Below are 25,119 nucleotides of genomic sequence, written 5' to 3'. Positions count from 1 at the left end.
TATTCCTTTTTGACTGAATCTAAGGAAACCAACACCGCTTTGAACTGATGGAAACTCATTAAAAGGCCTTTAGAATAGTTTGCTGTGTTTTATTTGAAAGTTTTCATTTCTGTAAGAACCTCGAGTTCTTTGCTCTTTTGTAATCTTACTATGTGTTATCACTCAAGCATAAAATACATACACTAAACTGTGTCGTTATTTTAAGCTGGTAGTATCTGAGCTTTACAATCGCCTTCTCGTCGATTTCCATCTTAAAATCTAGATTAATTCTAACAAATTTCCAGTTTAATTCAGGAGTTATCATATTGCCTGTAAAGTCTAATAACGACCGTTGTAGCGTTGAGTCTTTGCGCGGGTATGTGTGATGGGTAGGTACATCCTTTACTGTTGCGGTTTACATGTTGATGTAATAAACTGATGAACTAAACCTTTGATCAGTTTCCTGTGATTTTCATTGACGTTTTGAACATTCGCTTTTACATCCAGGTTCCGCACAGTAACGCAGCCTCTTGTCGGAAGGAATCCCAGTGAAAAAGTCCAAGGCACTTTTCAGTTCACCATCTTTGTACGCAAGTCCAACTTGCCGAAATCAGAACAGGAGGCTGGTTAGTATTTTATTTTCCTTGTACATATCTTATCGATCGTTATTGCCTAAAGAGAGCTGTTAATTCAGGCTTCATTTAATGATGGGATATACAGGGGAAGGCACGATCTCAATGCGCGGTGTATAGCTAGCAGCTTGCTTGATATCGACTAGGTTAAATTACTATCCGCTGTTTTTATTAATTGTTTTTCTTTTAATTCTCTCGTTGTGAATCACTGACCCGTGATTAAACGAAAACCGTCTTTTATTGTGATATTTTTTTGTAATATGTTAATATATTCAAAGAAGATTTGTTACGTTCCTCGACGTTCCCATGGTTTTGCCCACTAAAAAACATTTGTCTCTCTATTCGTGCCTTCCACAGAAACTGCCTTTTCCTGGGCCAGTTCGTTTTATTTTGCTTCGTCGTAAAGTACATTAAAAATGATGTAAATAAAGCGAAAGCATAGTCAATAAGGTCCTGCCAAGGATTATTGTAGCATCAAATTTTTGTAACTAATGGCGTGAAAATAGAGCTATACAACTTTCCTCTTCGAAATTTAGTTTTCTATTATTGGTAAAGTATTAATTATAAAAATGTGAAATGAGTTTTAAGTAATCCGATATAGTTCACCTTTTCATTCTCATCGATTCATCTGAAAGCGGAAGATGCCTCCATATTTAAATTGCAAACCCCAAATCTCTATTTTCAATTACCTTTTAAGAATTTTGATCCGAAGATTTTCTGACTTATGCTTTAGAAACTCCTCAGTTTCGTTTGCTGTACTTTTCAGACTATTAAAAAAAATCACTTAGCTTCTGATATCATATTTTTTGAAGTTGACAAAAAATATCTTGACCACCAAGTTACATTGTGAGAGCTAAAACAGATATTTTTTGACATTAGAAAAGGGTGTTTATTTGTGTTTATTGCAATGGCATTTATTTTCAGCTGATATTCAATCTGATAAAACTGCTGAGATATTTTTATTTGAGAAAAAATCTTCATGCTCAGATGCTTGATTGACATTTTGATGGTGTTAGCGGCTTTTGAGGAAATTTCTTGAATAATGCTGTTGAGTTATGATTATTATGATTTTTACAATCCTTGTTTGGCCATATATTTACACTATAGTAAATGTTGATACGGTTCGTAGTCAGGGTTGTCGTAGATTGGGAGGCTTGGAGGCTTAAAAGTAAGAGAATTTAGGGGGAGTTCAGCCCCCCTTCCAGCAAGCGTAACCGCGGCTTATAATAATTTTTTGACGCGTTTTGCTGTGGTAAATAATCAAGGGCGGCTTAAAAAGAAGGGGGCCTGCATTATTTTATCCAGATCCTGCCTGGCTCTTCTGCTACCTTTAAGCTAGGGGTGGCAAGGTAGAAGATGAGGAAGAAATACTTTTCGGTGCTATTGCTGGACGATTTTGTTGCCTTTGCCAAAGGTACCCCGAGGTATCCTATCATTACTTTACCAGAGTAGCCCTTGAGACAAAATGATTTTGGAATTTTTCAATTTTTTGTTTTCAGTTATAATCAGACACTCGAATATAAATTTCAGTGTGTTCGGTAGCATCATAATATTGTGTTTATGTAACGTTGTTGTTCCTGTTTAACCTCAGTAAAACCTATTTTTTTGGGTTTGAATAGTTTGAATGGATTTATAAACACGACATACGCGCGTTATTATCACAAACGCAAAACTATTGGATGTGGCATAGGGTGTGGCACATACTGTAGAGATGCATACTATAGAGAACCACATACTGTAGAGAACCACATACTATAGAGAACCACATACCAAGAGAACCGCATGCTGTAGAGAACCGCAGGCTATAGAGTACCGCATGCAATAGAGAACCACATACTGTAGAGAACCACATTCTATAGAGAACCATATGCTATAGAGAACCGCAGGCTATAGAGAACCGCAGGCTTTAGAGAACCGCATGCTATAGAGAACCACATGCTTAGAGAAACACATGCTATAGAGTACCGCATGCAATAGAGAACCACATACTGTAGAGAACCACATACTATAGAGAACCATATGCTATAGAGAACCGCAGGCTATAGAGAACCGCAGGCTTTAGAGAACCGCATGCTATAGAGAACCGCATGCTATAGAGAACCATGTGCTATGGAACAGATACAGTAAGGTTCATGGGCCAAAGATTATAGGCCAAATTACCAACAGAAATAAAAACTTCAGTCTCTTTGAGAGTTTTCAAAAAACGGGTTACGGTTTTTACAATTTTAATGTATTTCTTTTATATACACTTTATAAACATATAGGCCGGGAGGGGGGGGGGGAGTGTGAGGCCATTGAGGAGAATTAAGAATGTAACATTTCAAAGTTGCATTAAGCATTTCTTGACTGATGACTGCATGAACCCTCGTTGCAGTTGAAAAAACTATGAAATTACTGTGGTGGCTGTCTATCACAAGTAAAGCATGTTTTCTATTTCTTTGCTAGATTTGTTTTCTTCTTTTTACAGATCAAGTGGCAACTCAGGCCAAACAGCGACCCGTGACATTTACCGGAAGTTCTCCTCTTGATGACATGGCACTACCCAGTGGACAGCCAAAGGGAGCTGGGGCGAGTAAGAGGCCACTTTCTTATCACCCTCCCTCGTCGTATCAAATCCATTGTGCAACCGAACCGCGTAATCGAAATTATACAACAAACTATTTTGCTAGTGCAGCTTTTCGTTCACAAGGACACCCATCTACCAGTCAAGAATTACAAACCCAACGCAATAGGACGTCGAACAGCCTTTGTCATGATCATTTAAGCACGCTTTCGTCAGAAGAATCTGAGTCGCAGGATGATGATGATGATAATGACGACAACGACCCTCAAAAAGTACAAGGGACCCATGCGAACGAATCTGAAAGGCCCCAATCTAATAAACAGAATGGTCATGCCGCAGATTCTAGCAAAAACAGTTTGGGCATTTTAAATGAAGTTTCTGAATCCTTGCAATCTACATCTCAGTCCAGAAATGGCGAAAATGATGACAATACTGAGTCATCTGAGTATGATGGCACGGGTGCACCACGCACGGTAACGTCACTGCTAAGATTCACAGATTCTGGCCCGTCCTTTCAAGAATTTGTTGATCAACAAGGCAGCTTGTCCGAAGACTCTTCTAATTCTTCTTCGGAGGAGCCAGAAGAGCATCTTACCACAAATACTGCTGCACGCAACACTGCATCAGCCAGTGATTCTGGTAATACGGAGTCGTCACGTGACCAGTCTTCAGAAGAGTTAGCAAATGTTGAATCAGCAGTCAATATTGAGTTTGACAGAGAGGATATAATTGCAGACCAGGAAGAAGAGTCATCTGATGCATCCGTCGATGATGGAGGAGATAGCGCTGAGCATGGATACGTTGAGATTGAGCCTGGCTATGTTGGGGACCATTCCGATACAGAGAGCCAGTGCAGCGAGGTAGAAGAAGATGAAGAGGAAGATGATATATATGTAGGAAATGATACTCCGCGAGAAAGTATTGAGGGTTCTGTGCTTGGTGGTGGAGATTTGCTGAATGAATGTCTTGATATGCTCAGTGCTGTGGGGTACTCTGACTTAGTTGGCAATGAAGCATTAGCAGAGGGTAGCTCAAGCACCGTTTCCGCCGACTCTCGTATCAGAAACGAGGAAGGAAGCAATATCTTTGTCACAAGTTCTAATGATGCTATCTCACTCACACCAATTATAGAACAAAGCAATAGTAAAGAAAGAGCAACTGTGGAAAGTGTAAATAGAAGAAAGGAAACAGAGGCACTGCATTTGCATAGCAAGGACTCAAAAGTATCTCATTTAACCAGTTTAGCAGAAGACGCACCCATCGCTGATAGTGCACCACTGGTTGGAAATACCAAGGACCGCAGTTTAGGCAATGTTATATCAGTATTAGATGACATAACCTTTCGTGCTCAGTCACTGCTTAGCGGCTCAGAAAACAACAAGTCAGGCCCGAGTTCTCCTGAATCGGCCATTGCTCAAGCAGCTGAACCCACTGACAGGAATTTCTCAGGTACATTTGCCCAAGCCAACTTAGCAGAAAGCACAGATTTTGGAAATAATCCAAGAATTGAAAATCTTGACGAAGGGTTGCCCAGGTCAATCAGAGGAGGGTACAAAGTTAAAACTGACCAAAGCATGGAAATAAACCAACGAAATAGGTCCTATTATAAAGCTATTTTTGATGTTTCTTCGGATGATACCAGCAATGTCGACAGATCGCTCTGTAAACAGAAAAGTGCTCCTGCTTTCTTGGCCTCCCCAGATATCAGTGATGGAAGAGACGCAAACGTTACTCCTTTGGATGGAATTAAGCTTATTGGGCGAAAAAAAGAGCAAGATTTTGAGAATGCTGTAAGCCCATACTCAAAGCATCCACGTCCTACTCCCTCTAGCATATTAGTAGCGTCATCGGTAAACGACGGAAGCAGTCAAAATGAAGGAACGAGTGCTGAAACTACGGCCCCAGAAACCTCACTCTTTTCATCTCGACATCGTATTTTACGTGAAACTGAATCGGACTCTTCTTCGGTTTCTAGTGCCTTTCAATCAAGTGCATCTTCTAATAAACATAGAATTTCAAATCGCACAGATATCGACCCAAACTCTAGTTCGACAGGTGGAGGAGTGAAACTCAAGTACTCTGTTTCGGATCCCGTTTCCAAAAATGATTTTATGGCAGGCAAACAGTTAAACAAACATGATATGATATCTGAAGTGACTATTAAAACAAAGCCTAAAAGCAATTTTAGAAATGAAAATGATTTTACGAACCCGGCCTTCAGATCTGATCTCAAAGAAAGTGCAGTCGATGACAATTTGTGTACTGTTTCGTCATCCAATATCGTTTTCGATGCCACCAAACTCAAGGGGGAAAGCATGAGGGAAACAGCTATATTGTCATCAAGTGAGGACTTACCGTCTGTAAGTGCGAAAAACAAACCTATCGGCAGAACAGACCAACCCCATCACTTTAAAGAAATCACATTGCCAAGTGGAGGTATACTGCTTGATTCTAGCAAGAAAAATAATCAAGAAACATCAAGACGTAACATGCCATTAGAACGGTCAGAGCCAACGATGCCACTCAATACATTCCCTGTTCCTGATAGCTCAGCCAATAGCAGCTCACAACAGTTGCTTGGGGTTTCCATTAATGCAGAAACCTTAACAGCTGAATCTGCTACGTTACTCGAATCTGATAAGAGGAAGCCGCCACCACTGCCGCCTAGACATTCATCATTAGATTATGGAAAGGACTTGGAAGAGGCTTTGAAAAACAGCACCCATCGCGAAGAAATACAGCCTGAAGCTGTTAGGGATCCTTTTCAAAATATTACTGTTCGAAAAGATAGGAGAGTAAAAGCTGACAATGTTGCTGCTTCTGGAAGCCATGCTGTTTCTAGTGTTGTTGTGCAAAAAGAAGAACATAAAACCTCATCTGAAATTAGTGCAGCTTCCTCCAGGCCTAGCAATACACCAACCTCAGACGTGATTGTACCGATGTCTTCTGTAATTTCGACTACTACTCGTGATCCTAGTGGGGATACAAGGCCGAGGGTTCCTGAAAGAGCAAGGGCCATTGTAAGAACTACTCCAGATAGTTATTCAGACCCTTTCAAGCCTTCTCCTGGTCCAGACAAGTCAAGACAGCGGGAAATCCAAAATGGCGTCAGGCATGACCAACCAAAGAGATCTGACCATAAACAGCGTGTGAGGTCTCCATCCGAGCCTCCCGTGCCTCTGAAAAACGAAAGGGCGCGGTCCCCATCGGAGCCACCCTCGCTGCTCAACACTGCCCAACCGCCCTCTATACCTCTGCGCCCAGATCGTGACAGGAACACAAAATTGAGCATACCCGTAGATTCAGCATCGGCAGCACCTACTCCACCTGCAGCAACATCTAATGCAGCAAGACATGCCGCTGCAACTCGTAAGCGTACTACCAATGTAGCAACTAACAAAGAAAGGCTGAATGAAGCACCGAGTACTGGAAAAGGACCCAAGGAAATTCAGAATTCAAAACCACCTGATCGACTCCAAGCAATTGTTCATTCGGATTCTCAAGGTGCTGCTGGTGGGGCATCGTCGGCAGAAAGAACAAAGCCCCCGGCAATGCGTTTTGATGACAAAGGAGAGACTTTGCCCTCACGTAAGACCATTTATTTCTTCAATCAAATATTTACAATTATTGATACCCATATTTAATGTATCAGTATCTTAAATGCCAGAGATATCAGTATTTTACTCAAAGCCATCAGCTAGACTTGCTTTTGCAATTAACAGTCTTAAAACATTTGTACCAAGAAAACGTTTTTCTTCTATTAAATAGACGAGAGAAACGCAGCCATACATTTCATGAAATTTTGATGTTTCATAATATGGCTTTATAAAAAAGGTGCTTTGAAGAAACATCTTTCAATTTTGTATGTCGATCATTACATATTTTTACTTGTTTCGATTTTTTTCTCTTTTAACCATCGAAAGAGATATGTTATGTCAGCTCTTTTAGAATGACAGTGAACTACCAAAGGAGTGTTATGATAATATCATCAAATTTCTATTGAACATGCATCATCAATTGTGATTATCAGCATATTCAAATTGATTCCTTTCCTTCTCATTTGTTCAAGTAAGAACTGTCATTCTTATGATAGTTTTAGGTTGGGTTTTTCTATTAATTTCATCATTCAAGTAAGCGTGAGTAGCGAGGACTATAACTGTGTTTCGTTTCTTTATCGATTAGATTGGGAGCGTGCCGTCGACTCGCATGGAAGAATATATTATATTGACCATCTGCACCGAACGACAACTTGGAAAAGACCGAGAAAAGGTAAGTCTTGCGTGAATCTACACTGATCCAAAGAGAATATCGGAGTTGTTTTTCCTTAATTTAAATAATGCAAATGGAAGCGTTTTTCAGAACGGATATAAGACACTGCATGACAAAGCGTCTCCACGTTTGTGGTCTATGTGTGCAAGACCTATGCAGAACCGTAGCCAATATTTATAGAACCACTTCTGATCGTGTTTCTATGCCTTGTCTTTCTGATTTGAACACGAAGCAAAGAGAAATTCGTGACAGTTGTACCTGACTTGCAAATGTTTCCAAAATATACTTACACGCCAAAAATGCTAAGGTATAAATTTTGATGCTTATACTTTTGGTCTTCATGTCCTCTTCGTTTGGATTAGCATGAATATTTGAGAAAGCTAGTTCCAAATATCGAGGTTTTCTTTTAATTGCGGTAAAGAGTGGGTCAGCATCAAATAAAAAGCCATGGATTATAATAAATTTGGCCTTTTGTACTGCATATATCAATGTGACACGAAAAGGCTGAACCACCGCACTGGCGAGGTAGTTTTTCTTTCATGGTTTGTGGCGATTGAGGTGCGGATTGAAAATATCTTGAGAAAGTTAAATTCAGCAAAGAGAATACACGTATTTACTTAACAAGCAACCTTCACATCAACGAAATGATGATCTAGTTATCAAGTTGTCTGGTGTTGTAAAACTCATTATGAAAATTCTGTTAATCTCGCAAAAGTACATTATGCAAAGGTATATTAAAACATTATCTGACGTTTACACTCAGAGGAGTGTCGGACGAAAAGTACCTCAGTATGGTGTTTTCCGCCTTTCGGTTCTATTTTCAAATGAATTATATAGTAGTTAGGCACATAAATGAAACGCGTATAGTGTGTAAAAATGATCGATTAAATTTGTTTTTGCAATTTCCAATTTATGGTACTCGATGTTAGGCCAAAAATCTAGTGAAACCAAGCTCCCGTCTTCTACTACTAACTGCTATTGAAGTATTATGGTATCAAGCAACGGCGCAGTTGACCCATACAGGGCCTTTTGACGGCAATGAATGCCAGCTTAATGTCGTTGCATCATTGGCAAGGATTCCTTGTACTTAATTCCCCTTGTCCATGGCATTACGTTAATCCCAGTGAAAGATTCCAGCATAGACTTATCCTGAATCATTTCCCTGACTAACAAATTTTTTGCTTGAACCGACTTCATGGCATTTGGACTGGTCGCGAATCCGCTTGCGATGTATGCGAAAGCAGCGGCTTAGTTCAATGAGATCCAGGGGGTTTGCAGGCCCAATTTGCGCTCAAGGGGGTTTGCAGGTCCAATTCGCTGAGAAAGTAGAAGATCCACCCGTTTTTGCCGACATTTTCGAAAATTTCCCGATGAAGCATCCGGTCTTCTATTTCTACTTAAAGGAACCACTCTTCTTTGACCACAGACACAGCCGCGAAGAAATAGAAATTTGAGGTGCCTCGACGAACTGTGATTAGAGTTATGCGGTCCTTTTGTAGGACTGAGGTCATTGGGCTGAGTTCAATTTATTATGTTACGATGTGAGATGTCTTGGGAAATATTATTTATCTAATAAACGAAAACGATTTATAGCTGGAGCTGCTTGAAAAATAAATGGAAATCTATCTGTCCTCGCTTTTAATTGATTACATCAGGCTAAAACGGACATAGTTAATTATCCCCCTCATTTTCCATATCAAGCATGAATGAATTGAAACTTCAAGCACATTGTCAAATATGCTGTCTTCAAAATTACTATTCCAGGCTGGATATGGTAAAATCTTGTACCTGAGATAGTTATCATTTTATCCGTCACCCAAAAATTGTAGATTAAACGTTTCTATCAGAATTAAAAGAACATGGATCTCTGTGCTGGTCCGAAGAAAAACCTTAGTTGCTGGTTGTTGTAAAGTCTAAGCCGGCGATATAAACAAAAATGGAAATTAATAGAGAGTGCGGGAAAATAACCGACCCGAGCGAGGCTCGAACTCACGACCCCTGACTTTGTACGTCAAGTATCGTGAGTTCGAGCCTCGCTCGGGTCGGTTATTTTCCCGCACTCTCTATTAATTATCTTCGAAATCCTGTTGTCTGTAAAAATGGAAATGATGAGATATGATGAGATACTTCCCCGCAGCTAAGCAACTAACTCCGAGGTCATGTGCCGAAGCGATTCATTAAAATGCCTGTCAGTGTCAACGCATTGGTTGGTAGGAAAAAGGACTGGGTCCCACCCTATTCCCAGGACTCGATCGTTTCAACACTGGCTGATTGTTAGTTCACAAGTCCAGAAAGAACCGGGTGGCGTGTGGAATTGAAATGACTACTGTTGGAGCAAAACTATAGCTGATTAATTCAAAACAATAAATGTACCGTTGATATGTTATTTAGAAGAAAGGTCAATGTTTTGAAAAGTGCTTGATCAGGTTCTATAATACAACGGGCCCCCCATACAATGGGCACCTCTAAATAACGAACACCTCTCAACAACGAACCGATATTTTCCCAGGATGGTCAAAACGCTTTTAATAGTAGCCCCTTTACAACGGACACCTATGCAACGGACACCTCTATACAACGGACACTTCTATACAACGAACACCTCTATACAACGGATACAACTTAGCAAAGGACAATTACACTGGTCTGAACTGTGTCCTTTTTTGGAGGCTCCACTGTGCACGTTTTTTATTACAATAATCTAGCTCGGGGTCAAGATATAAAAGTTTTTAACTCTTGACGCAGTTTGTATACTCAAAAGCTTCTTCATTTCATAAAAAGATATCGCACTCAAAACATTATCGAGGATTGTAAGCATTTTTAATTATAATAGATGTTATAGTTTGAAAAAGTTGGTGTTGAGAGTTGCTTCACATCTGTTTTTGCGTCGCAGTTCTACATAGTCTTCATTTTGTTCTTTGAAAAGAATGGGGTACATTCCTATTTTATTGTAAAACACTACAAGTACACTGATCTCGATTTGCGACAAAATAGATGAATATTAGATGATATGCGATGTTTTTTGAAAACTTTTTTCTTATGTTTATAAAGCCATGCTACTAAAAACAGTTTATAGTATGTAAAGTCAAAATTGAAAGGAGGACAACGTTAAAAGCACCCATGCCTGAATTTACTCAAAGATAAGATGATTTTCAGAACTTGAAAACGGTGTGTTTAGTACATTGTGAGAAGTGGCACAGAATTTCCCGGTGTTTCTTAACTTTATCGTTGTAGAAATTGGAGTATAATTATTCTTGGGGTGTACTATTCGAGCATATTAGGTACTATAAGACGATATCGTTTCTATTAACTATTACAAACTTTTTAAGTTTTCTTACAAACCGGCTCCTTTAAAAAACGCGCGAGCTTTGTCAGGCGTAACAACCGGTAACTCTGCAAGCGGCCCATTTATAGCTCTAAAAATAATATCCAAAAGGAGAAATCTCGAAGAACTTTTGCAATAAAGGACCAAATAAAATAGAAGCTTAACACTTTATTATCAGAGTAAAATTCTATTTGATCGCCTTAGGACCAGAAACAAAAGCTGGATGAATTCTCTGTTTTTTCTCGATGTAAGTTGAGACCCGGCCTTTTAACGGAGAAGTGATAAAAATTTTCTACGACTTCTTTGACGATGTCACGTTTGTGTCCATTCAAACCATTCAGATATTACCGGAAATATCATAAAATCGAACAGGTGCGCCGTAATTGTCTAGAGCACAAAGGGAGAATGAAGCATGATTCCCCTTATCATTGTTGTCATGTGATGTTTGGTTGCGGTTTTCCAAGGGATCTGGGCTCGGCTCACTGCTCCATTTTCCTAGACAGACGGGGGATTGGTAAATAGGTGCATATGTTTTCTGTAAGGAAACCTCCTGTTGGGCCCTAACTAATTTTTTTAATACGGTGATGTATCGCCTGAATTTGCAATTAAGTAATTGGCAGTAGCTTAGTGAGGGGGAAGCAAGAAGGGACGCCCCCCGAATAGCAAAAAATCTCTTTGCAACTCACATTTGCCACCCAACCTTAACATCCTGGCTACGCTTCTGGTTATTGGGGGCTGCATTTTAATATCTTTGCGTAGATGAAGCTTGCCTTTTTTTGAAGAGGCGTAGATGAAGATTCAAGCGTTTTTTTAATAAGTTAGCCTGGTTGTTTTTAATAACTTAGGCCTGGTATAGCAATTACAAGCTTACAGTCTGACACCAACAGATTTATGCCAGATTAGAGAAACTTACAGAAAACTTGACCCCTTTGGCCCTGTTGACAGACATCAATGTGAGTAAATATCTAAAGGTGCCCTTATGAAGCAAACATGTAGATTTGCTTTTTCATCTATACTGAGATGATTGCACCAATGTAATTTTAGATATATTTCACGTACTGTTGTCTGAGTTTATTGCCGCATGGCAAAATTGCTGTAGCTACGCATAGGATGAGGGCGACATTTTTTAGGCTTCATTTGCTTGCACAGATAAACCCAAGTACTGAGCTGAGGTGGGAATAGAGCAAAAACCATTAGGCTAATCTAGAGCGTACTCGATAACTTGATCGGGCGTGGTACGGCATAATGTTCTGATACATAATCCCAGTTACTGGTCTCGACTTTTTCTGCATTGGCAACACCCTCAAGAGGTCCCCTATGTAGACCATATAATCATTTTAGCCCTTTCATAGAACCTCTTGTCCAAGGAGTCACAGGCAAGTCGGCCACTTCTATTTCGAAACTGACGAGCTCTTTATTTACTAGAGGGAATCATGTCAATGGAGAAGGTGCTCCTAGAGAAGCGCCTTGATCTGCATACTGTATGAAGGTAGCATGTCGGAGAAGAAAGCTTTTGATTTCTAAATCTAAATTCTAAAGAGTTTTGCTTTTTACCCCATGAGTGATTTTGCCTCACTCGATTACAATAAAGTGAGACATCTAGTGACTTCGTTGCTCATATATCATTGACTCAATGCCTTCAATCTCAGTTCGAGACACCTGTTTCAAAATGTAGTTTCATTTTAACAGTGACTTGAGCCTTTGTTTTTGTCTCTAGAAAAATTTTATCTACCTTATGAAAGTTTTTGGAACTCCATCTCTATTTGCCGGGTCTTTTAATGATTTAAAGGTATCATTCTTCCATTCCAATTGTTTTGAAAGCGCTGAGAGGAGAGGCCTAAAGTGTTACAGCGGGTCTAGGGTTGTATTGCTAAGAGGGGAAACTCACAATTATTGCTAATAAACAAAAGTAAGATGTAAAGGGTTACTTTTGGTATTAACAAGGAACAATGAGTGCCCTTGGCTCTACCCCTTTCTTGGTAAAATTTCGATCCTGTCTCTTGTTAAAGCTCTCTGTTTGGAATACCGGGAGGTTTTTATACCTGCCCATTAAAGATTTCTCACTCCTTAGAGAGAATGTTTATGAGACCTTCAGCTGATTTTTTTTATTATTCATACAAATATTATGACATCAGACTATATAGACTATGTTTTTTTGCTTGATGAACCTTCAAACATTATTGCGATCAGGTCCCACGCAGTATGTTTTCAGTATACAGCCATTGAGGTATTGTCCTCTGTAATTGTTGATAGATGATAACCTCGTAAATCCTTTAGTGCTCATCCCCCGTTCGCCGCGCGCTGTAGTCTCTTAAACGGAAACAGGCTCACAGGATGACACTTGCTCTTTATCGATGTTATCCAATTCATTCTGTGCAAACAATGGCGCACAGGTGAATCACAATTCGGCTTTATACTGGAGGAATTCCTGCGGCTAACACAATAATCTACGGTGTAGTCACCTGCTACCAAAGTATCACGGATTTATTATCTTTGATCGGTTTCAATGTTTCCTTGAAAGCACATCAATCTGTGCTGAACAATAAGCAGATTCAAAGGCGCACTTTACTTTCATTTCCAACGACAGCCGTATTGCTGCTTTCGTAAAAAGCAAACAGATTCCAGTGGAGAGCTCAGGAATGTTCACCAGCAGGTTGAAATACAAACAGCGTTGTTCTTAAATGTTTATAGAGGGCAGTGTGTCGAAAGTTCGCACAATGCTCCCACAACGCAAGATTGCATATTACAACCGTAGCGTTCAGGTTAAAAGAACTCATTATTCATGGATTGGTGTTTAGGACTTGCTTTTTTAATTAGCTGTGCGCACCCGACCAAAGAAAGAAGTAGACTGGGAAGTGTTGTGCGAAGCCAGAGCTGGAGTGCACCTGGTGATTTGTTCATTTGCTTTTATTAGACGGTTATTGAATTTACAATGCCGAGATCGTTTTTAATCAAGAAAATCGCTGGCCTAAAGCAAGAGAGCAATCAACGCCTACCGACCGATCAAGATTATGATTGCTGCGAAGAGGGTGAGTCTATTTGAACTCAGCACTGTGATGTGGTAAACCATATGAGTTGGATCAATTTTCTGTTGTTGAAGTTCTCCGTAACTTTCATTTCGAGAACTGCGATTTTAGGACACTACTGCAAGTAGTCTAGTTTGAAATATTTGACACCTGTTAAGAAACAATAGGCTGGGGCAGAATCTTTGCTTCCGAAACAATCAGTTTTAATAACGGTGTCTTTAGACATAAACTTTGACAAAGTAAATGTTTAAGACCTTAGTTCATTCCCCACCAGTATATCTTAGTTGACTGATTTGCAGGCATTAACTTGTTGCACCTTATAGCTTCATTCAATTGTCCATGAAATTTATCTACTGAAGATATTAAACTGCTTAAAATTATAGGGAAAAACTATTATGCTTAACTGATTTCAACGCACTTTACAATCATTGTCGTGTTTTGATTGAGATGAAATTTGTCGAAATAACGAAACAGGTCGTGTTTGTCGCTCATCGCGCACTCTATAAACAATCAAATTCTGTTGCCATTTTGTCGCTCAGACATTAATTTTTTTATTTTTAACCACAGCTGACTTTGAGGAAATGCTATCTAATTCGCTCAAGTCGATATTGTCACTGTTTTGGTAACCACAATTACTATACTAGGATTGTGAAAAATGACAAAGTTGTGGGATTTTTTATTTAAACCCAAATTAGAGGGTAGTTGGGCTCTGTTAAGCATCTCTTTTAATTGAAAGAATCTCTTTCGTATTTTTCGATAGGAAATGAAGGTGGAAATACACGAAGAAGGGAAGCAATTCAGCTAAAACCAGTATCTAGCTGGATCCACTCACCTCCGGTAATCATAGAGAAGTCCGAAGCACCGACACTTTGCCAATCACGCTCCCCTGATGATGGAATGTGTTGTAAGAAAAAAAAGAACGTGGCAAGTATGCAAAGTGGTTTGGAATATTGCCGCAACGACAAATCATATGAAGGCCTGGTCAGCAACGAGAATGCTGCCAAAAACCATGTACTGAAATCGAGGCCCGACGATTACAGACCTATCTTTTTAGGGAACCTCGAATCCTATTCCAATTCGATGTCGTTCGCTCAAAACGCCCCAGATTTTCCTGATTTGCTGTACGGGAGTGATAGTGTAAAGCATGCTGCTAAAAGAAGCGATGTTGCAGTTAGAGAGGAAACCTTGAAACGCAAAAGAGATGAAGAGCATGAAGATGATGGGCACTATTCTAAAAGGTCTATTCTCGCATCGACAGCAGATAGACCGCTGTATTTTCCTTCAGGGAGTAAGGACGCTGATAAAACTTACGAAACAGTTGTTAACAAGAGAGACCATGATTCACTTACTATTAAAGAAGGTATGCAAGACAATCAATCGCACAAGTCGCCATGCCACAATCGGTTTTCGGCACGTATTGGTGCTGTTTCGCCAACTTACGCAGCATTGTCTCCTCGCCATGTATCACGTGATAAAAAACATGATACAGTCTCACGCGGATACGAAACGTTCGACCCAGGGGTTTCCAACCTGCACTGTCGACGGTCTTTGTCTTCCACCAATTCAGTGCCATCCTTGTCTCCTTTGTCACCACTGTCACCAATTTCCCCATTCAGTCCTACGGCACCAATCCCAATGTACTTGCCTCTGTCAAATTCTTCTTGCAGCAGTCTACACTTCCAGTATCATGGGTGCTCATTTCCAAGCCCATGTTGTCAGAAATATCCTCTCTGTTACCCGCCGCAGCTACTGGGTTTTCGCTCTGAAACGAATCCCGTCACTTGCCTGTTAAACGCAAAACCAAATGGCTACGTGTTTTCAAAGCGAGATGAAAATAGCTGGAGTTCTCCTGAGAAAGTTGCAAGAGATTATGAGACCATGGAACTTGTGCGAGACGTCGAAACCGAAGACTGTAATACTTCGAAGGAATTTGAATATCGGCAAGTTGAAGCCAAACGGGCTAACAGAAGAAAATCAAGAAAGAGCCAGAACGATGACGGCACGCTTCCAAAAATTGACGAAAATGACTCTGGAGCAGTATCTAGCAAACATGCTCAAAATCGTGTGGTAACAGTTACGGAAAATGATTCTGATCCCAGTAGAGAAGGGTCTGGGGAGGAGAGTAGCAATGTTCCGGATGATAATCCGGTGCTCTCTGACGAAGAGGATAAACAAAAAATAGGTAAAAGAAAGTTTACTTGCAAATTCTGTGGGAAAATTTATGTCTCCCTTGGGGCATTGAAAATGCACATACGCACTCATACGCTCCCTTGTAAGTGCAACATATGCGGAAAGGCTTTCAGCAGGCCATGGCTTCTCCAAGGCCATATTAGAACCCATACTGGAGAAAAGCCCTATAAATGTCATATGTGCCAAAGGGCTTTTGCTGACCGGTCAAACCTGAGGGCACACTTGCAAACACATTCAGATGTAAAGAAATACAGCTGCAGGACGTGTCATAAGACGTTTTCGAGGATGTCCCTGTTGGTTAAACACGAGGAGGCCGGTTGTTTGGTTTCATGAACGGATTGAAATTTTTTAAGAAATATCAAGCTTTTTGTATTCTATATGGTGTTTTTAGTCAGATAAATCTATTTTTCTAGATAAGATTAGACTCGCACAACTCTTCCATACTCTGACTAGCAATCATAAATAGCGTTTATTGATATCTTTTTATATATATTTGGCCCAAAGTTTTCTACCCATATAACGGGAAGCCTTAGATTTGAGTTCGATTTCTTAGAAAGAAGGTCTTGTAAGCTTTTATCTTACAAGTATTCCTCCCTAAGTCCATTGTAAATTAGTGAAATGTCTCGTTACTTCCTTCAGATCCCATTTCGTTCTTGATAATGAGATAAATAATATTTTCTATATCTGATCACAATCTTTGATTTAAGAATTTTGTAGTTATAGTTTTGGTGTAAATATCTTTTAAAATTTTCTTGTATGTTGTTGTATTAATATCGATTTGAAGATGTATTTTGTGAGCTTTTCATAGTTTTATAATCATAGATACTGCAAATTTACAAGTGCTTTTAAACAACTGAAATCTCTTCTCTAGTGTATGTTTTTCTTCTGGTGTCTTCTGTTTCTTGGTTTTAAGCTTTTTGGCTTTTTGTCTCCATATAAGTTGCCTCGTACATTGAGTGTCAAGAAATATCGTTTGTCGCCCAAATCACACCATTTTCAAATCACCTTAAGGAAATACGTTAGAATTGAAAACTTTTAATATTCGGACGAATTTTAAGAAATGTCGGACAAAAACTTTTGAGACAAAAAACTGTGTGACAAGAACAAAAACTCTGAGACAAGAAACCAAATTAATTTTGCCTAAACTAATCATGGGCAACTTAAGATAATTAATCAAATTTGATTCGGGGGAGTGGGGCTCGAATTTACAGGGGAACCGTAAGGTGGGAAATCGCAAAAATGGCATAGCACTAGCGCATATGGCAACGAGATTTAGAGGCAACAGTAAAAGGCCCTTGAGTGCTAATAAAAATTTTCAAAGCTTTCTTGTTTCATTGCATTTTCGGTTCCTTAAGAATCTTTCGGACAACGGTTTTGGACAAAACCAGATTTGGCACAATAAAAGTTTTGGAGAAATTTTGTCGGAATTTTTTATGTTAAATTCTACTTAAAGATATTTTACTCTATTAAGTCTCAAAATGAAATTAAAAGATATGTTTACATGAAGGTACGATGATATTTCCTATGAATGTATGATTTTCTTAAATGTTTAAGAAATTGAGAAGTTACATGATAGCAACATAATCACCTTAAATCCTTAGCTTGACGTCTTAGGGAATCTTGTCTCGTGGCAGCCCCTTAGCAGTACTCTCTGCAATACTCTCGTCGTTATGCCTGTTTTTCCTTATAAGATTTTGCATTTTTCATGCATAAATCAATCATTTCATTATATACATAATTCTTTTTATGTTTTTTGGAGCTTATAATTGCTGCCAGCACTAAACTCTTATTTAGGTTTGGAAATCCTAAACTGCTTTGTAATTGAAAATTAGATTATGATAAGTTTTGAAATACTGTGTAACCTGTATCTTTGTTTTCGTGATTTATTAATTCAAAAAAGGCTTTAGTTTCTATGCTAAGCAGCTTTGAAGGCTCCTGCATTGCAGTTCTTTGTGTTTAGAGTCGATGATTTCTCGTTTTTTTTCAAAGCCCAAACTGCGAATGAGGGCGACACAACAACAACTGCACAATTACAACAACAACATCTTCAGCAGTATGATAGAAGGTACATAAATATTTGTTTGCTATTTTCAAATTCAAAAATATCGCTTCAAGTTGGTTGAATTTTTTAAGAATTTTTTAAACCTGCAGAAATTATTTTGCTTTGGTTTTGAAACAAATGTTTTATTTCTATTAGATCATAATACATCAATTCAACTTACGGCCTCGTTTTGGAAAGTACTCCATACTGACCTGGACATCATTTTTGAGCTCATGTTAGGATTTCCCGACATGCTTCTAGTCCTTATGACGATATAATTTTTGAAAACTTCTAATGAATATGAACCGCGGAAATCTTTCCAAGTGAAGCTTTCAACCCTTAATTGCAAGTCTCGGTCAAATCCTTTATAGAATTTACCTTTTCATTAAATCAGTATCAGAGGCACTAGCTAGCAACAGGAAGACTAAAAATTGAATCTGCTCTTTATATCTTATCAGAAGACAAATAGCGAACTAAGATTGTTTAACAGCAGATTCGTTATTTAAAACGCTTTTTTCAAAAGGTGTTGCCCTCTTTTTTGTACTTATTGCTACTTTTATAGCACTGCAGCGTCTTGTCAAGGTGAAGGCAAAGTTCCTATGTAATCACACATGACCAAAATCACGAATATTTTTCTCTATATCGAAAAAACCTGGCTAATGTACTTAGTTTATCTTATTATCCAGTATTGTAGCTCTCAGTAGCGCTTGATAAGACTAAACAGCAGAGAAAGAAATCTCAAGCTTTTAGTGAAATTTCAAGCTATAAGGTCAATGTTTAAACATTGGGGTAACGAATTGAAATAATATATGCTGTCTAAGTACTATACCGTATAATATATGCTGTCTAAGTTTGATGGTGAAAGCCTTTTCTCTATTTTGGAACTTGCGTGCCGTTAGCAAGAATTTTAAGGCAAGCCTCTAACATTTAGTTGTTTCCTCGCTTGTGAATACCAGATACCAAAGTTTGCGACGGACCATCAAAGGCCAGCGACGTGGAGGCGAATCAAACAGGCCAACCATCCTCCCTCAGGAGTCGAGACCGACGGAGCCAGAGCAGCCACGGGACCGACCTAGGCATCTTTCCAGGAGGCAGACATCAGAGAGCTCCACGCCGCGACAAAAAACTGAACGGACCACCGAGGAAGCATCGTCCATAGACGGGCCGCCAAGCAAACCACAACCGACACCTGCAGATAGGGAGACAAGAGGTTCATTTGAAAATACCCCCGGATGCAGGTTTATAAGACGACGGGACTTTTTTCAGTTCATCAACAATCATGGGGTATGTATGCAGCCTCCAATTGGCAAAACGTTAACTTTGAATGAGAATGTTAATGTGTTCATGTGCTTATTTGAACTACTTTATTTTTAATTTCCCATAATGCAGCTGGTTTGATCATGGGGCTATTCACATTTTTATATTAGGCACAGAAACACATTTAAGAATCTGTCACAAATGTCTTAAGAAAAAATAATATTGAAATGTTTGTATCTAATTTTACTCGATTTGCAAAGACAATTTTGCTAATATATAATTAGTGGGTTTTCAAGTAAAGTATTTTTGTTTAAACCTCAATATTAAGCAATTTCATGGTCTTGAAAAATCCCCCTTTAGATCTGTGCACATCTGTCCTTTTTAAAGATAACCTTCCCCTTTTAAGCAAATCCTTTAACTTGATTCAGTTCCCCCAATGAATTTTCAAATTGTTCAGCAAACTATCGTTAATTATACATATTCTAATATATTTACAGATGGCGAGCCAATTTCTCCATCGCAGTGGTCCGTTGAAGCAGACTGTAAACCGAATACGAGTTGATCCTTCTAAATTCGAAAGGTGGGTATTATCAAATCGTTTGCCGTGCAGATATCATATTTTTGTCATTGACGATGTGTACTGTGATGTGTCCGTTGTAAAGCCTTTACCAAGTTCATTATCTGGAAAAGATTTTGTAGACAAAACGCTTTTCTATAAGTCAGCATAGCACGCCATCAACACCGAGTAGATAGGCAGATTGAGAAATAAGAAATGCTCCTGTGCAAGCGTGCAACAGTCGCTCGCTGTCTGTTTTGTTGAAGTTTTGCCCACATAAAAGGAGAATGATTCTAATTTCTCAATCGAATTGGTCCATACCTTCTTAATAAGACCATGGTATATTGATCATTGTCACACTCATGTGCACCTCTTATTCTCTTTCTTCCCTTTTGTTAAATTTTTATTGTATTGTGAATTTCCTTTAGATATAAACCATGATGGGTTAGAAAAATTCTTTTAACTTCGCCGGGAACTAGTTTTTGAATTTAAATGTTGTGCAAGAGCCTCTATCGCATGTTGCAGAACAATTTCCCGAAAGGTTTTTGCTTTTCTGTTTCACTGTGTCGACTCTTAAACCCATTCATTTGATGAAATTCTTAATTTTTTCTCAATTTTCTCCTAGGTATCAACACAGTCGTGAGCTTGTCACACTGTTGAACTTTTTCTCGAACCCAGCTGCGGAAATTCCTTCTGGTTGGGAAAAAAAGGCTGATCAGTACGGTCAGGTAGGTACTCATCATTTATTTGGTCTCTTCAAGGTCTATTTTTCTCAGGCTCCTTAGATGTTTCTCACAGGGAACTGACTTTCAATTCTTTTGGGTCAGGATAGCAAGTATAGCCATGGCAAGTCGTCCATTTTCTGAAGGGTCGTTGAACCAAACTTTGAACGTAGAAGTGAAAAACGATTTATCAATCGTCTAGAATTGTCCCTCGTTTAGGATAGTCTGATGTTTGCAGTTCTCCGTCATTTTAATTTGTCATTCTGTATCGGCACGCTGTTACTGACTTGTACATTTCTTGCTATGGCCTTATAAAGCATCGTGAAATGTTTTTCATACGTATCTCACATAAAACATTTTAATAGCAGATTGTCTATCTCCCCTTCGATTTCGATGCTTTTCTTATCCTTTTTCTATTTTTCATTGTTCTATTGTTCTTCTTTATAAGACATACTTTATTGATCACAATACACGAAGTACGACTTTCATCGACCCGCGACTACCACTAGATGAACCCACTGGCCCAGGACCCAGGAGTCGACCTTTGGTAAGACTAGCTACACTTAAAGTTGAAGATCCTTACAAGTAATTTTATTTTAAAATTTTTAGGTAGCTTTTTTTGCTCAAATGCTCAGTGAAAATTCTCCCCTATATTGGCATAGTCTGTTACACCATTCACCATTGTAAAAACACAAGTTTTTTCCGAGTTTTTCCCTCTACTGTGAATATTTCCCCGGTAGTCAGCTCATGAGATGCTTGTACACTTCCTTGGACTATTCCCTAAACTTGAATGGATGAAACTTGATATGTCCCACTTCAAAGTTCTAAAGCTGGGCTGGGTTATATCCAGTTTTTCAATTGGGTTATATGCGACCCAGGAAAACAGCGCGTCTTTGCAAAATGGTTACGTGCATTATTTGTTTTATTTTTTTTTATTTTTTTCATATTCACTTGTTGTTAAAACTTTTTGTTGAATGGCTGCTTTGTAGACACAGTCTTGCGGTATCGTCATGGTAGTGTACTACAGTGGTTTTTTATACAGTGTAATTAGCCTTATTCAGTTTTGCCGTGAGAGTAGCTACTAAGACTAGTAAGGTCTTGCAGCAGACTATTCCACGGACGAAGTTCCCAGTTTAAGAGCATATTGTCACCCCATTTTCTGTGAATCTTATAGATTTAACAATTTGTTTGTTGGTGTGCATCATAATCATGTTTGTAATAAAATAATTTCGAAAAGTTACAGGCAGGCCATGTACGTTGTTATCGGCGAGATGCATTAACAAATGAATTTAAATCTTAAATAGTTCACACAGTTTAATGGTATGTGCTTTATTTTGTAACTAAGAGATGGAATATCTACTTCACGGATTCTGAAAAGAAGGGCTCTGAGAATACTATTTCGCATTCATTGTAAAGTTTCAAATCTTGCTTGGTTGCTACTCTGTTTCTAGTGTTGCTCTTAACCTTTCAATTAGACTTCGTCAGCGACTGCCACCCCTGAGGCATCAAGTGCAAAGCGTCCACGGCAAGCGGCTACCCCAAATCAATCGACCCCAGGATCTGCATCGAAAAGCCAAGGGGCCACACCAACAAGTAGACATGCAACGTATACAGCTCCACAACCAACATGTAAGTAGTTGCCCTATGTGTTTTTCCTGTGACATCGAAAGTAGTTGTCCTTGTCTTTTTTCTCGCCATTATGTCCTCGTAGTAATATCTTGGTTTTTGACAAGATAATCTAAACTTCGTATCATGGACTCAAACCAAATGCTGATGACCTAAAAAAATCATCGATACTGGGGTTTGTTGATTGAACAAATGTTTTGTTAGTTTGAAGAATCACAATTCTTAAACACAACAATTTTGTTGGTAAACTCCCATCTGCATCCTCCTCTTTGATTCTCGATAATGTTTATAATGCACGAAAATCCTGCAATAACCGACACTTGCTACCGATTTTGACTCCTAATCCTGAGTTCAAAAAGTATTCTTAGAAATTGAATTTTCTAATCAACTGTTAATGTTTTTTAAGGCTTATTTATATGAATAAAGTTTCTAGTAATATGTCATCAATAGCAAAATGTTTTTAAAGACTTTCTGAGTTGATATATTTTTCAAACACGTCTAGCGTACAATGAGCGTGTACTGGCGTTTCTGCGACAGCCAGCTATCGAAGAAATTCTCAAACGAAAAGATGCCAACCTTTCTTCTAAGAATGCCTTAAGGTGAGGACATAAAATTCCTTCCATGCTTCTTTCTATGAAGACAACTTTATTCTGTTTGAATGTTCTTCAAACACATTTTTTGCAAATTTTCAGATTTATCACCCGATGCAAACCTGTGCGGAACATTTTGTTTACCATTCATGTAAAGGTCCCACGCCCAACCCCTTCCCCCTAAGCTGAAGCTTCTGAAGTTAACCGGCCCTTTTATTTAATTATTAAAACGAACCAATCTAAATGTAATCGATGTAAAAATATAAAGTGTCTCAATATTTTATTCATATTGGGTTAACTTATGACAGATTTCCGCCATCTCAGAACCTCTATGAAGTTGCAGATTTCTCTAAATTTTGAGTTTTTTTCACGTACCTAATCTGGTTTTGTTCATATCTCTGTCAAGGATCCATTACTGTCTTTTTGACCTTAAGTCTTTTTTGTGTTACTTGACACAATTTCGGCATGGTCAGTTAATTACTCCCTCCAAATCCCCAAATTTTGCTGGCATATTGTGTTCTCGCAGCAGTTTTGATTAATCCAAGCATTTCACTTTCACTAGCTTTTTTATCTAAATGCCAGCAAAATCGTTTCGCGATCATTTTTTTATGTGAGGTCTGTTTAAACTTGTTAATGCACTCCTTTTAGGAGAAAAATAATGGTTATTCAAAGAGATGGTTTACGTGCATTAGATCGCCTTTCCAATGATATAGAGCTGGTCATGTTACTAAGGTTTGTTTAGATTTTATCTTACATCTGGCTCTTTCTCGTCGTGTTGCCTGGTTGATTTGTGGCTTTTCCTCCTCATGTCGCATCCCTGCTTTATTTCTCTATCGAATTATCTCGAAAATATTTACTCGATAAAGATGCATAATTTTAGAACAAATTTTCCTGCTTGTGTTTTCTAATCACGAGGTTTAATGAGAACCACCGTAAGACAGAGTATTGAAAAGTCCGGTATTCACTAGGCGATTATCAAAATTATCACGATAACGATTAGGCTGTAATCGTGTTTATCCTCAGTGAGTACATCGAATGTAATCGTGTTATGCCCTTTGTTCGTGATAAAACCATCACGATTATCGCGAAAGGATATCAAAAATTTTTTGATTTCTTTTAGTTTTAGTATAATTTTTTGTTCCGGAATAGCCATTTTGAATATACGATTAATGCATCAGTGATTTAGCTGAGCGTCCTTCTGTCTTGAAATGTTTAATCGTGAAGCTTGAATTGTTTTTTGTGCAAATTAAAAACAGTAAAATGCTGCTGAATACTTCGGAAATAGGCCCGTATTCTGTTATAAATGTTCGTGTGCTTGTTGCTACTGTTTTAGTGATGCAAATTCACTTTAAGAAAGTATGTTTGGCCACATTCATTCCCATCCTTGTCATCATGAAAAGGCACCAACTTTCAATTTTGGGGTAATTTCACTAGTTTTTTGTTTTAGCATATGTGAGGAAGAGATTCAAGCATTCGTTGTACCAGATGCACAGCCGCAGAATGAAGTAGCAAGTGCTATCGAAGCGAAAGAAACAAGAGAATCAAGTATGTCCCTGTAGTACTATGCTCCGAAAGCAATCGTTCGTGTTCCTGTAGCACTATTGTCCAAAAGTAATGATTTCGTTTAGATGAATATCTGTGTTTGGGGAGAAGAACAAGGGAAATTCTTCTAGACTTTAGTCAACCATCCCCGTCAATTGCTGTTATCAAGGTAGTGCTTGCGCCTGTGTGACCGTTTCTTGATTGGAAGGACGGAAGTGAAAGTTCGACCAAAAAACAGTTATGTTGATGTAAGGTGGAATTTTAAAGATGGCAGAACTGCTTCTTCTCCGAATACAATTTCATGTCTGGAAGCTTTGGAAGATTTAACTTTGTATATGTAGTTAGCATCTTGAATACCAGCTTCTACTAAATAGATTATCGATGAGGCTCCTGCCATTCAGGAAACTTTAAATCTAAAACTTATGAATTTCTGAAAATGGTCAATTATTTCCAAAAAAGAGACTTTAAACAAACATCACGCATTAAGAAACATCTTGTAAATGCATTGCACATTTTTGTCGCCTCAAACTATTAAGAAATATTGTCATAATCTAACTATTGTCACACAAAATTTTCCTTTCTGACAGGGCCCCAGGGCACACGAAAGCCTGCACCATATCGAAGAGACTTTGAAGCGAAACTTAGAACGTTCCACCGGCAAATGGTCCAGTCAGGGTATGGACAAGGACCAGGGAAAATAAGGTTTGTAAATTTAAGTATTCATCATAGATTTAGCTACTCATTTTCACCCTATGTACTTGCGGTAGATTGTATCATATTTTCTACGTGTTCTCATATTTC

General features: G+C 38.7%; 2 protein-coding genes across 2 annotated transcripts in view; both read left to right on the top strand.

Moving 5' to 3' along the window:
• LOC135682601 (uncharacterized) overlaps nt 1-25,119 on the top strand; it is a 52,448-nt gene that overhangs the window by 13,508 nt on the left and 13,821 nt on the right. Inside the window, exons 7-19 of the mRNA XM_065197561.2 lie at nt 487-605; nt 3,079-6,762; nt 7,357-7,443; nt 17,974-18,049; nt 18,982-19,309; nt 19,780-19,862; nt 20,464-20,566; nt 21,009-21,107; nt 22,036-22,189; nt 22,689-22,785; nt 23,425-23,508; nt 24,224-24,321; nt 24,906-25,020. Coding sequence (XP_065053633.2) covers nt 487-605; nt 3,079-6,762; nt 7,357-7,443; nt 17,974-18,049; nt 18,982-19,309; nt 19,780-19,862; nt 20,464-20,566; nt 21,009-21,107; nt 22,036-22,189; nt 22,689-22,785; nt 23,425-23,508; nt 24,224-24,321; nt 24,906-25,020 — 5,127 coding nt within the window. The remainder of the gene's footprint in view (nt 1-486; nt 606-3,078; nt 6,763-7,356; nt 7,444-17,973; nt 18,050-18,981; nt 19,310-19,779; nt 19,863-20,463; nt 20,567-21,008; nt 21,108-22,035; nt 22,190-22,688; nt 22,786-23,424; nt 23,509-24,223; nt 24,322-24,905; nt 25,021-25,119) is intronic.
• LOC135682603 (uncharacterized) lies at nt 9,538-16,854 on the top strand. The gene is made up of 2 exons (XM_065197566.2): nt 9,538-13,797; nt 14,555-16,854. Exons 1-2 carry the CDS (start codon nt 13,701-13,703, stop codon nt 16,315-16,317), a joined length of 1,860 nt encoding a protein of 619 aa, XP_065053638.2. The 5' UTR covers nt 9,538-13,700; the 3' UTR covers nt 16,318-16,854.

Source organism: Rhopilema esculentum, chromosome 16, assembly GCF_057945365.1.
Source record: "Rhopilema esculentum isolate cy_ngs chromosome 16, ASM5794536v1, whole genome shotgun sequence".
In the NCBI taxonomy this organism is placed as follows: Eukaryota; Metazoa; Cnidaria; class Scyphozoa; order Rhizostomeae; family Rhizostomatidae; genus Rhopilema; species Rhopilema esculentum.
This window is presented reverse-complemented; position numbering and strand designations above follow the sequence as displayed.

Coding starts and splice junctions, on each gene's coding strand:
- LOC135682603 (XM_065197566.2), top strand. CDS start 13,701: ATGCCGAGATCGTTTTTAATCAAGAAAATCGCTGGCCTAAAGCAAGAG. Junction 13,798..14,554: donor TTATGATTGCTGCGAAGAGG/GTGAGTCTATTT, acceptor ATTTTTCGATAG/GAAATGAAGGTGGAAATACA.